At 36.0% G+C, this 15,942-nt stretch overlaps 1 protein-coding gene across 8 annotated transcripts in view; it reads left to right on the forward strand.

Annotated features, from left to right (window-relative positions):
- The window catches only part of PCCA (propionyl-CoA carboxylase subunit alpha), a 416,667-nt gene that overhangs the window by 164,427 nt on the left and 236,298 nt on the right, over positions 1–15,942 (forward strand). For 7 of the 8 annotated variants that reach the window (XR_011428069.1, XM_023621782.2, XM_070240419.1 and 4 more), the window contains exons 10-11: positions 5,811–5,913; positions 12,587–12,681. Coding sequence is in view for 7 of the 8 variants with exons in the window: in XM_023621782.2 (XP_023477550.1) it covers positions 5,811–5,913; positions 12,587–12,681 (198 nt within the window). In the remaining variant the exon portion in view is untranslated. Of the gene's footprint in view, positions 1–9; positions 137–5,810; positions 5,914–12,586; positions 12,682–15,942 lie in introns of all 8 variants that reach the window. The other variant, XM_070240423.1, reaches the window with a different exon arrangement.

Genomic DNA, 15,942 nt, shown 5'->3' on the forward strand with positions numbered 1-15,942 from the left:
TATTTTCAGGTTTGGCAGCAAGAGAGATTTATGTCATTTTTTGGAGGAGAGGGATGAGAGAAATCCCTGAATTATTGTTGTTAATGCTGCCTTTTCTGACCTTTCTCTACCCAGAAGTAATTTGGTCTTCCAAATGGTTAGTTCTGCTTTCTCCCTTTTCTTCCTCTTTTCCTTTCCTCCACACTCCCCCAAAATCTCTTAAAGACAGAAATCTGGATTATTTGGTGTGATAGTTGTCCAGTGCAAACCTAGTTCAGAAGTTAGGTTCTAAAATGAACAAGTAAGGTGAAAATCTCCTAGAGGCAATGTATTACCCTTTAAAACCTTATGAGAAGACACCATGTTACAAACTTGTGCAGATAGTTTTAATTCAAAAAGAAAATTGTCTCAGAACTCCCATTGTTTCTTTGGTTGAGCATCAGAGAAAATAATTGGCTTGGGTTTGTGGGGCGATGATATATGACAAATATAGGTCTTTAAACCCCAGTCTCACTCTCACAGTGGCACTGATACCAGACGTTGACTGAGGTAACATCAGGTTCTCCTCTTCCATCTTAAGCTTACCCAGTAAGGAGAAACTCATTGCGTGGATTGGCAATATTTATTGAGAGCCTACTGCATGACAGGGACTGTTTTATGTAAGGTTCCAGGAATACAGTAATGAACAAAAAAAGACAATCCATTCCTCCATGTAGTTTTTACTCTAGATCAGGAGTTCCTAACCTTTGAATTCATGGACCATAAAGTTCAGGGGAAGTTCATGCATCTGGATGAAGAAAAAAGTACATATTTCTTTCACTAGCCTCTAACTGGAATTTAGCGTTTCCTCCAAGATAGGCAACAAACGACCATAGTAGTAGTATCTGTGGAACTTTCCACCACTTAGGAAATCACATATGTTATCTTATCACATTACAGTGGTGGCAGAAATCTCTACAGTGATTATTAGATTTGTTGTTGGAGCTTATTAATAAATAAAGAGCCACATATATTATATCCAAAATTTGTTTTAAAAAATACTTTGATACCTGTATTTCAGTATAATTTGTGTCCATGTGATCCTATACTTTTTCCTTTATGCATTTTTTTATTATTATTATTATTTTGGTAAGGAAGATTCGCCCTGAGCTAACATCCATTGCCAGTCTTCCTCTTTTTTTGCTTGAGTAAGATTAGCCTGGAGCTCACTTCTGTGCCAGTCTTCCTCCGTTTTGTATGTGGGGTGCCTCCACAGTATGGCTGATGAATAGAGTAGGTCTGCACCTGGGATCCAAACCCGTGAACCAAGTCCACTGAAGCAGAGCGCACGGAACTTCAACCACACAGTCACGAGACGGCCCCTCTTTTATGCATTTTAAATCACTTTAAGCCTTATTTTGACAAGCGATTCGTATGCTGTTGCAAAAGGGATTCGTAGCATAAACAAGGTTTAGAAACACTGTTTTGCTAGGAAGAGAGAAACAATGAACGAAATCAAAGTAACTCATATACTATCATGGAAAGTGGTAAGTAGTATAAGAAAATTAAAAGAGGAAAGGGAGAGGCATGAGGAGTGTTGGAGGGAATTCCTATTCTAAACAGGATTGTCAGGGTTGTCCTCATTGAGAAGGCACATTTAAGCAAGGAGGTAAGGATCCAGACAAGGGAAGAGCAAGTGCAGAGGCCCTGATGCAGGGGCATGTCTTGAGAGGTCTAGGAACAACAAGGTGGCCAGGTGGGGGAGGGAGGGAGGAGTAGAAGGAGATGGGGCAAAGGATTTTGGGTGGAATGGGGTTAGTAGATTGTGCAGGACCTTTAGGCCATTCTTAGTGAGATGGGGAGCTGTTGGAGGGCTTTGGGTAGAGTAGTCACAATCATGGGCCTTCAACAAATGCCTAACATTATTTACATTTCTTTAATTATAAAACATTTCAAACATATGAAAAAGTAGACTATAATGAACCTCTGTTTATGTATCATCCAGATTAACCAGTTATCAAAATTTTGTGGCTTAGGTTTTAAAAGGATCATTCTGGTTGCTGTCTTGGTAATTGACTTATTGGGGATGGAATCATGAACTCTGGAATCAGAGAAACCAGTAGGGAGGCTGTTGCAATAATCCATGCAAGAAACACGGTGATGGTGGCTTTCACAGTGTCGTGGTGGAGGTGATAAGAGAGAGTTAAATTCTAAAAGTAGAGGCAACAGGACTTCCTGAGTGATTGGATACAGAGTGTGAGAGCACTCGAGGATGACTTTCTGGCACTGTTTTAAGTTATCTTATTTTTGCTCTTATTCTCTCTTTGGTCTTAGGGTTGAGTTATATGAATTAAATGCATATGCTGCAACAGTGCTTGACTTGAAAATTTCTTGGGAAATGCTGAGAGGTTAAGGTCAGAGTGAGGGCTTTTATCTTCAAAATTGAAGAATGGTCTGGAACTTTTTGCCTGGCTTGGTTCCTTTTGATAGTGGAGACTTGCCTTTATATTTCAGAGCATTGGTTAACTATGTAAAATGTTTAAAGTTCGGCTGGCTGGTTGCTGTGTGTGGCTGGAAGCAAGCATAAGAGGAGGTGGCATACTTAGTCCCATTTTTACCACATAACGCGTGTTATTTGGCCTTTGTCTTTCAAAGTTCAGGTGTTGAAGCTATCTCTTGTGCTTTATTTGTAACCCCTGTGTGCCAGTGGACCTCTCCATGGGGGGCATGGACTTCTTCATAGTATAGTGGCTTTGGACTTCTTATGTAGTGACCCAGAGTTCCAAGCACAGTTGTTTCAGATCCAAGTGGAAGCTGTATCACTTTTTATGATCCAGTCTCAGAAGTCACACAGGTTCCCTTGCACCATATTCTGTTGATTACCAGTGAGCACAAATTCTGCTCAAATTCAAAGGGAGGAGAATTAGATTCCACTTCTTCATAAAGGAATGGTAAGATTCTTAGAGGAGCACATGGAATGGGAGATACCACTGTGGCCATCTTTGGAAAAGACAATCTGCTAAAGCCTCTTTGTAGGAAAGAATGTTGTTGTGAAGATATTAAATATAACTTAATGGTTTTGGAAGAGATGTGTATTTTACAAACTTTAATATTTTTGTCATTGTTTTCCCCTTTTTCTATGGCATTTACATAGCAATTTCATTGAAAGCCTTAGCACTTATTTTCCATTATTCTTAGGATCTCAGATTTCTTTTCTTTCTTTTTTTTTTTAAAGATTGGCACCTGAGCTAACAACTATTGTCAGTCTTCTTTTTTTTTCCCTTTCTTCTTCTCCCCAAAGCTCCCCAGTACATAGTTGTATATTCTAGTTGTAGGACCTTCTGGTTGTGCCATGTGGGACACCACCTCAGCATGGCTTGATGAGCAGTGCCGTGTCTGCGCTCGATCTGAACTGGTGAAACCCTAAGCCGCCGAGGTGGAGCACACGAACTTACCTACTCAGCCATGGGGCTGGCCCCTCAGATTTCTTACTAATCATTTCTCTGGGGCTACTGTTATAACATATTCCTTTATGGTGGGGATTGTTCTTCAGTTTCTTGGCAGTGACATTTGCTGTGTTTCTGTTGACCTGTGGATGTTAATTTAAAATTGTGTATTTTCAGATATCACTATATACGTTCATATATTAGGCGCCTTTTGGTAAATAATATTAACCCCTTCTTAGACAGTAAATGGCACATTGATTCAAAATATGTTCATATAATTAACAGAGACACATAGATAAATAATTTTCTACCTAAACCAGTACTCTCTTCAACTTGATAAACCATCTCTGAAACGTTGTTGAGATTAATAAAGGTATGACACTAGTTGATTTAATGATATGTGCCCCTCATTTTAAAAAGTTGCTATATATCCTCTCTTAACTTGGAAAAATCAAAACTACAGAAAAATTGAGAGAACAGTCCAGAAAACACCTAAATATTTGTCTTCTAGAGGTCACCAACTGTTGGTATCATGCTGCACTGCATCTACTCTTTCCTCCCTCCTTCCCTGAGGAAGAAATTTTTTTACATAATCCACAAAATAAAACTTAATAGCCATTAATTGTTGTCTTATTTTATTCCAAGAAGTGTCTCCCTCTTGTAACATCTTTCCTAAGCTTTTTCAGGGAAGAAACATCTATAACTTGTCTTAGAATCTTTAGAACACCTGAAAGATTTTTGAAAGAATAATGTTTATTGTTATTATATAATAAATTAAGGTGAAACTCATGAAGGTTGTTGAAAATAGCCTTAGATATTTTTTACAGTCACCTCTGGCTTTCTTGTCTCTATCTAAATTTAAATGAAATGTCATGGCATGAATGGAAAATTGATCATGTTTGCATTTTGGAATACCCCTCAGAGTTTAGGTGCTCTGAGGGCAGTTTTTTTAAATTTTTGTATTCTCATCATCTAAATATGCATCAGGCACATAGTTTTATGATTAGTAAATATTTATTGAATGAATTTTTAACTGAGTGTAACAAATGCTGTTCTTAATACACTTTTCCATGAGCTTCAAAATACGTTGGCGATGCTTTCAAACTTGATAATTTATTTGGGTGACTTTGATGTTTTTTCTTTTGATGTTCTTGGTTTAAACAAAATGAAAGCTCTCAGTCAGTACAGTAGAGACAAACTGTAAAGTGCTGTTTTTTCTTTGTGAATCATCATATCCCATCTAATAAAAAGTTGGTTATATAGTATTGAATACAGTGATTCATTGTGCTGTAGTTTCTTTGAGGTTTGTAGCCTCCTGAGATCTAAACTCCATTTCCCTAAATCAAGGAAGTAATGGAGGATGAAGAAACCCTGGTACTTTTTCCCTGAGAACTCTGAGAAATAGGAATTTTTGCAATATGTTTTGAAATTTATGGTCCAGTCAGTGTTAACTTGCAATGTTGTGTTTTTCAAGCACGAAAGCAAATGAGATAGTTATTTCTAATATTGTTGGATGGAGTGTCTGAAAATTAAAGGCTTGGAAGAATTTTAATATTGTACATTAAATGCAGGTATTTAAAGATTAAGAAACTATTAATTACATGTAAAAGAAATATATCAATGAATGGAAAATAATATGCTTAAATAGTTTTAGGTAAAAACAAGTTTGAGTTTTTAATAGACTAAATGAGCTCATTTCATATTGTGTGAATTTAATAAGCATAAAATAATGATTTCAGTTATAGTTTGAGAATAGCATGTATAAAGCAGTAATTAATCATATTTTTATTTTCAAAAATTGAACTTTTATTATTTTTGAACAATTTTAAAGAAGATAAAATTGTAATGATCTGTATGGATTGTGGGAGGCAATTACATTTAAAGGTGTGTATTTAAAATATCAGGAAATGTTCCTGAGGATCCTCCTATTGTATGTTCGTTCTCACTGAGTATATTTGCTGTCGTTCTGCTTCATTTGTGCAGTTGGCTAGGCCCTTTACAATTTGTCTGCGTCTTCTGACTTTTGAGTCAAGTGGATATGCATTTTTATATTTTTTATTAATGAAATTAAGGTGTATTAAGGTTGAAGAAATGGAATTTTATATGATTTGTATGGTTTATTAAAAGAATCCCGTTTTTAACAGTTGGTGAAATAAGTATCGATATTCCTATTTTGATATAAAATTTAGGATCAGGGAAATTAAATTGCTCGCCCAAGGTCACAGAGCTAGTGAGTGGAAGAGTTGCAGTTCAACCAAAGTTAATTTAGTTATTTGTACATTAAGTGAATTTTTCTCTTTTTTGTTCAGAAGTAAGCCAAAATAAATATTTAATTGATCTGTTTTCTTCCTATTGAGGGCTGTATTTGTTTAGTTAGTTTGACTGTTCTTCTGTTTTCCTTTACAGGGATGGTTTTAGATTTTCATCTCAAGAAGCCGCTTCAAGTTTTGGCGATGATAGACTACTAATAGAAAAGTTTATTGATAACCCTCGTCATATAGAAATCCAGGTTGGTACATTTTAAGATACTTCCTAGTTATTTTGACTTTAAAATAATATAATTTATTTCTATTGGAAACACTTCCTTTCTTCCATTTAGGATGATTGTGAGTTGTTCTGATATATTTGAATAAGTACAAAATAGGAAATGTATATAAATTGATCACCTCCCTTTTGGAATCTGGTATACTTTTTGTTAAAGTGCCACAATGTTGGTCAGGATGGGAAATGATACATAAATCCAGCTCCAGAAAGAATCAGTCCCAGGATATCTGGCCAGGCTAAATATATTCCACCTAGAGACTCATTCAGTCCCCTTCTGAGATTGGACCATTTTGGGGCATTTTTAAAAGAAAAGTGCCTGGACTCCTGTGTCATTTCAGTTCACCAAATATCTGTGTGGCTTACTGTGACAAGTGTTCTGCTTGGAGCCGGTTGTGTAGAGATGAACAAGTCATTTCTTTACTCAGAGTAAGATTTTGATCCAACCATTAAAGTGGTTGTGGAGGTGTGGATTTCAGCAAAACAAATGGGTTTTCTGAAGTAAAACACAGAAGGAGAGAAGTCTGCTGAAGTTTTCATTTTTCTGTTGGAAATGCCTTGTGCTAATTTTATACATTGTGGCTATGAATTGATATGTAACTATTAAAATTGATAAAATAAAAGCATCAAATTAGAAATCATATTGAAATTTAAGTATATTTCTTTCTTAATTTGGTGCAGATAGAGAACCAGAAAACTAAATAAAAGGTTGTTTGCTGCCCTTGTCCTTTCTGCTGTGGCATAATATGGTGAAGACCTACATTCTGCCATTGTGTTTTTAAGCTTAATTATTATTTTACATAGATATTATTTATAGGTGGAAAATCTTCATGTAGATTTTCAAATTTTCCAGAGTGGGGAAAAAATTTGCAAATTATATAATCAATTTATATTTTTAAAACATTTAGGGGCTGGCCTGGTGGTGTTGTGGTTAAATTTGCCCACTCTGCTTTGGCGGCCCAGAGTTCACAGGTTCGGATCCCGGGCATGGACCTAGCAGCACTGCTTGTCAAGCCATGCTGTGGTGGTATCCCACATAAAGTAAAGGAAGGTTGGCACAGATATTAGCTCAGCGACAGTCTTCCTCAAGCAGAAACAGGAAGATTGGCAACAGATGTTAGCTCAGGGCCAATCTTCTTCACAAAACACAAACAAAAAAATTGAATGTAATGTATTTCTTTCTGAGGCTAGCAAGGTTTGTCTTTGTTTTTAGATGTTCTAAATTGAGATATCACACATATACTGTGAAGTCCACAAATCTTAACTGTACAATTCAATATAAAATTTTATATACAGATATAACTTGGTAACAACTGTCCAGATCTATATATGGAACATTTCTGTTACATCAAAAGTTTCCTTCGTACCACTTCCCAGTCAATCCCTCTCCTTGGCCACCGAAAGTCACTGCTGTTCTAACATCTAATACTAGAAATTATTTTTATTTTTTCTTAAACTTCATAAAAATGTAATCATACAATATATACTTGGTTGTCCCTGGCTGCTTTCACACAACATCATATGTTTGAGATACTTCCATGAGGCTGTATGTTATCAATCACTTTGAGAAATTGCTCTGTGGTGTTCCGTTGTTTGAATAACCTGCAGTTTATCCATTTTACTGTTGTTTCCACCTTTTTGATATTATGAATAAACCGCTATGTTTTTTTAATGGACAAATACATTCTTTCAGATATGCTGAGGAAAGGGGGTGTTGGATTACATGGTAAGCTTATGTTTAGTTCTAGTAGATACTGTGGTTGTCCTAATGAATACTCTCACCAGCAGTATATGAAAGTTTCCACTGCTGCCATCTCCAACACTCAGCATTCTCAATTTTTTTCACAGTTAGCTATTTCGGCACACATGTAACAGTATCTCTTTGTTTGAATTTGGATTTCCCTGACTATTGATGTTGAGCACCTTTTTATACGTTTATTGCCCATCTGAATATCTTATTTTGTGAAGGGACTGCTCAAGTCTCATCCTTGCTGCTCTTTTTTGAATTAGATTTTTAAAAATTATTGAGTGCTCAGAGTTCTGTATCTATTTTGTTTATGAGTACTTTGCCAAATATATGTATTGTGCACATCTTCTCCTTGTCTGTGGCTTGTGTGTTCACTTTATTAATAATGTCTTTCAAAGAATAGAAGTTGTTAATTTTATTGAAGTCCATTGTAAGCCCATTTTGCACACCCAAGTTAGGAGCTTTATCTTTCAGGTGTGATATTTAGGTCTGTTATTCTCCTTGTATTATTATTATTTCCTTTATTTGGTGTGAGATGAAGTCAAAGTAAGTTTTTTTCCATTCTGGTATCCAGTTTCTCCAGAATCATTTATTGTAGTGACCATTTGTTGTAAATTAAGTGACGTTTGGTCACTGTCTCAATTATTTTGGTTTTATACTAAGTCTAGAAATCTGGTACTGTAAGTGCTCTAAATTTATTGTTTTTCTTTATATAGTTTTGACTCTTTTTAGGTTCTTTGAGTTTCCTCAAACTTGTCAACCCATTCCCCCTCTACACCACTCCCTGCCCCCAACACACACCTGATGGGATTTGGATTGTATTAAATTTAGAGATTATTTTGGGGAGAACTGACATCTTAGCAACATTGAGTTTTCTATTCCATGAACTAGAATCTCTCTTCATTTATTTAGATCTTCTTTAATTTCTCCCAACACTGTTCTGTAGTTTTGAGTATAAAGGTTTTGTTTGTACTTCGTTAGATTTATTCTTAGATATTTGATAATTTTTGATACTATTATAAATATTATTTTCTAAATTTCATTCACCTATTGGTTGTTGCTTGTGTATAAAAATAGTTGATTTTTATATATTGGGCTTGTATCTAGTATCCTTTCTAAATCCAATTGTTTATTTTATATGTTTTGGTTATCTGTTGCCGAGTGACAAACTGCTCCAAAATGCAATGATTTGCAACATTTAAGGTTGCACAACAGTGTGAATGTACTTAATGCCTCTGAACTGTACACTTAAAAATGGTTACAATTGTAAATTTTATGTTGTGTATATTTTGCCACTATAAAAAACAATACAACATTTAACTCTTTCTCATGATTCTCTGGGTCGATTGGATTCAGCTGGGCACGTCTTTTGTTTCACATGTTGTCTGTCCCCTGGGGCAGTAGTCGTGCTGGCACTTGGCTGGTTTGGAGCATCCAGCGTTAAGCGCCTTGGAGGGTTGACTTGAAGAAGAGCACAGCCGAGATGCTGGGGCAGCTGGGCTTCTCTCTCTCTCTGTGCACTCTTAGGGCATTTCCACATGGCTTCTCAATGTGGCATTTCTATATGGATATTCAGACTTTTTACGTTGCTGGTCAGAGCTGCTTGAAGGAGCTGTCCAGCCTTTTTAAGGTTTAGGCTCAGACTGGCACAGTCACTTTTGTCGCATTTTTCAAGTTAGTTGGCCAGCCTAGAATCATTGCTATATGAGATTATACAAGGGTGTGAATACTGTGATTTGTGTCCTATTTGAGGCTGTCTTTGAATGCTATCTATGACAACCCATTCTCTGGCCCCCAATGATAGCAAAATATGACCCCCCCCTTCCTTCCAAGACCAGGATCTCACCTACACATTTTGGTCCAGGTCTGGTTGAGACTTCTTCTATATGGTTCCTCAAGAGCAGTTATTCTCTTGGGAACATCTCTGAATTTAAAGACAGTCTGACACCCACTCTTCCAACATACAATGATGAAAAACGGATATGATACTGCAGTAAATACCCCTATTCAACAAGATAGAAAGAGGGAGGCACACACTGTTCACTGATTCTTTGCAACTGAAAACCAGCAATTGAAGCTGAGAGATTCCTTAGGAGGTTTTTGTGGTAATTCTAGTGAGTGATGCTGGCAGCTTGGGCCAGGGTGTTGGTAGTGGAGGTGGTGAGATGTGATTGAATTCTGGATATTTTGTGAAGGTAGACCAGATTTTCTAAAAGATCAGATGTGATATATAAGAAAAGAGTAAGGCATCCAAGATAGCTTTAGAGTTTTGTCCTGGGGAATTAGAAGAATGGAACTGTCTTTTACTGAGATAGAAAAGACTGTCAGAGGTGCGTGTTTTGGGGAGGAAATCAGTTTATGTTGGGCAAATCAAGGTTGAGATGCTCATTAGATATTAAAGTGTAAGTGTTGAGTAGGCTGTTTATATTTAAGTCTGTAATTTAGGGGAGATATTTTTGGCTGCCCTTCCTGCATTTCTTGTAATTTCCAGGGTCAGAATTAATTTTCCCCTTCTCTATATTCCCCATCTAGCACTTGTTTATGCTACTAGAAGATCACTTATGTTATTTTCTCTTTAGCTATCTGACTTTTCTGATTGACCAAGAAGTTCTTGAGAGCAGAGGCTAGGTCTTACTCAGCAACCAGACCAGTGTCTTTCACATTACCAATGCTCAATAAATGTTTGTTAAATTGTGTTAAGTAATTATATATTTACTCAACCTTTTAATTTATTTTAATTAGCCATGGCATGTAGTCTAGGTGATATTTTTAAACATAGGTGAAAGTATCTCTCAGTAGCTTAAATAAATTGGACTCAGTAGCTTAAACAGACGTTTTCCATATCTGATCTACACTTGGAAGGTTTTTTATTTACTTATTTTCTTCAAATTTTATTTCCTTATATTAGGTAATTTCTGTGTAGGATAGAGAATACTCAATGAAAAGTAAGCATCCCTTTCATCCTTGTCTCTATGTCCCCTGGTCTCTATCCCGAGAAGCAGGCACTGGTAATGTTTCTTGAATCTTGTGCCATAGTCCTGAAGTATATATGTATATATTACCTATCAGTTTTTACGTATGCTGTCGCATACCATGTCCTTTCTTTTTCTGGAGCTGCGCCCGGGCGGTGAGGATGGTGTCACTCTGTGTGGCTTAAACCAATGATTCTCAGTCAGGGCACTCCTGGTATTTCATGGGCTGGATCCAGGGATGCTAAAGGGCTTGCAGTCTTTCATGATGAAGCTCTTCTCAGTAAGCACTGTAGTATACCTGGGAGATTTTTCCATGTTGAGTACATGCATTTCTATAAAGGGCTGTATTAAAGTTTAAAAAAAACTCATGATGCCTTTAAGGATTAACTTTTCTTACAAGCACTTTTTATTTATTTCTGTTTACTTAGTCTCTTCATTTATTTAATGGAATAAGTGGTCATCAAATTATTTTGTTGACTGCTTAGTAAATGACAATTTTTAATAAAGAACTGGGAGACTACACAGAATTTAGAGAAAAACAAACTCGTGATTCTATATGTGAATCTAATACTTTACAGTTGGAAATGTTGCTGAGAATTCTTGGTTAATTTGGCTTTATTTCTTAGAGACTAAGTCTACTTTCATTTCCTTGTCAACTAGGATTAAAAAAGAGTTTGAGAGTTATAATGATTTAAAATATTTTTAGATGTACTTCATACAGTCACCTTTAAGAATCTTAGAAACAAAATTCTAACTTAGTGGCATTTCATTACTCTAATGTTTTCCTTTGTTTGGAATCCTTCTTGAGGTTTAGGTAGATTTTTATTCCTAAAAATTAACTTTGCAGTCGTATGTTAACTATTCATTTTATTACCCTACCTGTTATACCCATGATCCTTTTTTATCTGACTTTTTCAGTATCCATGTAAGATATTAAGATTGTATTATCTACTGTTTATAATGCATGAGGAAACAGAGTGACTTGCCCAGGGAGGTTGCATAGCTGTTTGGACCTAGAATTAGTGCCTAGTCTTTTGGCTTCTAGAGCAGTTTTTTCCTCTGTGAACTTAATATATGCGTTCAGTAATATGCATCTACTCTTTAATCTTGAAAATAGATTAATCCATCCCTGAAAATCAAACATTCTGTGCAAAAATATTAATGAAGAGACTGTTTTAGCATTGCCAGATTTAGCTGATAAGATAAAAGTTAAATTTAAGTTTCAGGTAAGCAATGATTTTTTTAAAAAGTAAAAAATATGTCCCATGCAATATTTGGGACATATTTTTATTAAAATTTTTTATTGTTTATCTGAAATTCACATTTCACTGGGTGTCCTGTTATTTTATCTAGCAACCTCAGCTTATTTCCCATTGTTACAAATGGGAAAAATCATAATATTTTATATATGAACTCCAGACCTTTAGTAATTTCCTGTAACAAAAATAAAGCACAATAAGAACATCCATATGTAAGTAACAGATTACATGTTGGATATAAATAAAATAGCATTTCCTGATCAACAGACATTTAATATGTTAACAACAAACAGATATTTGTAGTAACAACTCGTGGTTCTCCTAAGCACCATTGATATCTAGAATGTATATCCCCTTTATTGACACTCAGTGTCTTTCACTAAATTTGTACAGTTGATTCTGATATTTTACCTAGTGTATTGAAAATGTAACGTGAGAATTTTTTCCTCAAGTTGTTTTGATAAAAATGTTTTGAGTTTTGAGGTTGTAAATATGAAGTTTTCGTTTATTAACATCAACCAAAAGAGGAACATATTTGAGAGGTCGTAGATTCTTTGAGGTTTGAGTATCAAAAACCAAGGGGTGTGGCATGGAGAAAATGTTAGGGGGCACATGTTCTATGGGTACGGCTGTGTGCTTTTTCAAATGGTATTGCGCTTTCAGGTTTTAGGTGATAAACATGGGAATGCTTTGTGGCTCAATGAAAGAGAGTGCTCAATTCAGCGAAGAAATCAGAAAGTGGTGGAGGAAGCACCAAGGTAAGAGTCTCTCCCAGTGAACATTTATAATAGTCTGCTTTCATGTATTTCTTATATTTCTTTTTCACTTTATTGGCTAAAATTGCTTTCATAGTCATGGTAGAATCTGTTAACGTGTATTTTTATAATTAAGAATTTGCCACTTGATCTTCCTCAGTACTTCAGTGCATGAAAGTGAGAGAATACTTGAAAAAGTAAGTTGGGGTTGAATTAGAGAAGAAAGTATCAGAAGTCATTTTTATGACTCCTGTAGGTTTCTAGGTAATATAGACCCTGCTGGTGTTTCTGGGCATGTGGAATTTCTTGGATACATGCCTTCTAGCGTCTCCTACTGGTGAAGGTTTCATAAAACTAATCCTGAATTTCCTGAATTTATCCTAATATGAAAAGGCTTCTGGGGCATGGTTCTTAGAAATTCCTTGATGTATCAGAACTACTTTGGGCACTTCTCCAATCCACCTTTCATGTGTTTGGTGTAGCAGTTTCATGGAGCCTCATTTCTAATTTGATGCTAGGTTGGTATTTGTATATATTCTGGTTTTGTCTTAGTTTTTAAAAATCCCGAGTTGCATGTACATCGTTCTTTTTAGTAACCAGGCACTTAGGAATATTGCCAAGTGTTGTTTTAATCAGCATAGTCAGTGTGCTTTGATATAATGCGTGTATAGTTTCTGAAAAGAGTAGGTGTGAATATGAATGAACTTTTAATCACAGGGTAATGGTAAAAATCAAATCCTACTGTAATTATATTAGTTTTTAAAAATATGATGCAGTGTAGTGGTTTTAAAATACAATCCCCAAATCCTTTGCCACTTCTCTTCTTGAGGAGTTGGGGGAGGGATCTATGTTCCTTCCCTTTGATTCTGTGCTCTGGGACTGCTTGACCAATTGACTACGTGGAAGCGAAGCTGTGCCCAGGCCTTATGAAACTGCCAGCTTCCGCTTCCTGTCTCTTGGGATACTTACGCTTAAGAAGCAGTCACGATGCTGTGAAGAACAGCTCATTGCAGCCTACGAGGGGCATGACCCACTACCTGTGGTGTAGCCCTCTAACTCAGGGCCCAGGACTAGGATGGAAGAAAGGAAGAAGAAAATGCAAAAGGAATGCTCTCCGCATGTCTTTAGGAAGGGTCCCAGAGCCTGCCAGTATTGATTACCTGGTGGTGATCTGGAGTTAGCCACTTTGCCAGGGAGGCTGGGAAATGTCTTTTTTCCTTAAGTTACCACGTGCTTGGCTAAAATTCCAGATGTGTGGAAGAAGGGGACAATAGATGCTGGTAGAACAGTAATAGTCTCTGATACTTCTTTTTTTTGCAATTTTATGTTGTGCGTTCTGTTGAATCTTGTCCAATATAATTAACTTTCTCTTTTCATTCAAAATTCACTGAAGTCTTATCTGAGATAGAAGTCTTTCACAGACGGAAATCTTGAACCATGATTTTGATTTATTTCCCCTCTCTCTCTCAAGATGTAAATTTTTCACGTGAACATCTCATTAATTAATTTAGAGGAAAAAAAGAAGAACATTTAAAGCAGTAGGAATCAAAATTTTAAAAAAACCGCCCTAGAACTGATTGTTATTAGTGACTTGATATGTATTTGTGTGCTGTGAAATATTAAAGTAGTTGGAATCGGTAGTTGTCAGTTCCTAGAGTGAGAATTTACCACTGTGCTTTGAGTGCAGTGATGAAGTTGCTTATAGCTCTGAGTATCACCAGCAGAGTTTATGACAATGGAAAGGACAAGACCAGACAGGACAAACATAGTTTTACTCAACTGTACTTGAGATTCTCCAGGTATTATGACATTAATCTTTGGTTGTATTTCTTTCTTTTGGTTTCATTAATTTTGTCAGCCAGTTATTGTTGAAATATCTTCTATGCCTATATCCATTAGGTTAATGCAGCACTGTTATTTATAAGAGGTAAATAAGATTCATAATGGTAAAATCCAATGGTTAATCCTAACGCCTTCAAAAGGAAGACAGTAGGCAGCACACTTCCCACCTGTGAAGTGCTCTTGCCTTCCCCCGACCAATTCAACTTGAGTATATTCAAGGCTCTAGATCTAAGCAGCAGTTCATAAGGAATAGAAATATGATACAGATGTGAAAAGACACTGAGGGCTTGCATGCAGCCGAACCTAAAACGCGAAGAACGAGACAGGAAAATGACCATATCCTTGGCGGAAAAAAAGGGAAGAGGGCATTACAAGTTAAAAGAATTGTAAAGATGTTAAAACCAATCAAATGCAGTAGCTGGACCTTATTTGGATCCTGATTCAAAGAAATTAGCTGTAAAGATATTTATCAGATAATCAGGGAAATTTGAATACTAACTGGATATTAAATGCTATTAAGGAATTCTTGTTTATTTTTAAAGTGTGATTATATTGCAAAAGAGCACCGACAGAAACAGAGGCGGAAATTTTTATGGATGAAATAATACCTAATTTGGGATTTACTTTAAAATAAAAGAAAAAGCTGGGTTGGCCTGGTAGAAAAGTGGACTTGCAACAAAGATAAAACAAGAATGGCTAAATACTAATAATTATTACATATGGGAAATATGTACCTGCAAGTTCATTATACTATTATATAAGAAAGCTTTCATAAAATGCTATCTAAATCTTACTTATTTGGGAATAATTTTAGTCCAGAAGTAGAAAAGAAGTCAGTGTTCTGTTTCTCAGAGCCTTTCTTGCATAGAAGCAAAATCTGTGAAAATGCAGAAATGATTTGATATTATTCTTTTCAGAGTTCATTGGAAATATTTCAACTTTACTTGCCTGCTAGAATGTGATTTTGATATTGTAAAAAAAAGTTTTGAGGATTTATTAGATGTACAGTTGATTCTTGTTATTTGTAGTAGTTATGTTCTGTAAAATTGCTGTGAACACGAAATTAGTAAATATGGAAGCGTTGCTCCTAAGGGAAATACAAGGTTAGGTTCCCGTGATCCTCTAGTCAGAACATTTTCATCAACTGATCAGTACATAACCTTGTTTTATATGTGTTTCTGTTGAAAAACACCTTGCTTAATATCTATTATTGATTCATTAACAGTGAACTCGTAGTCCTGGCCAGCAGGGCCATAACTTATGCCTGAGCAGAGTTCATTTGTTGCACATTTTTTTCTCTGTAAGGCCCATCACAGCCTTCTTGCGCTTAAGAACACCAGACTGCACTTCAGTGTAACACTCGGGCTGTTTTAGACAGCGAAATCACCAAAAAGAAAACCACACACACACACACACAAAAAA

The sequence above is a fragment of the Equus caballus genome, chromosome 17 (genome assembly GCF_041296265.1).
Source record: "Equus caballus isolate H_3958 breed thoroughbred chromosome 17, TB-T2T, whole genome shotgun sequence".
Lineage (NCBI taxonomy): Eukaryota > Metazoa > Chordata > Mammalia > Perissodactyla > Equidae > Equus > Equus caballus.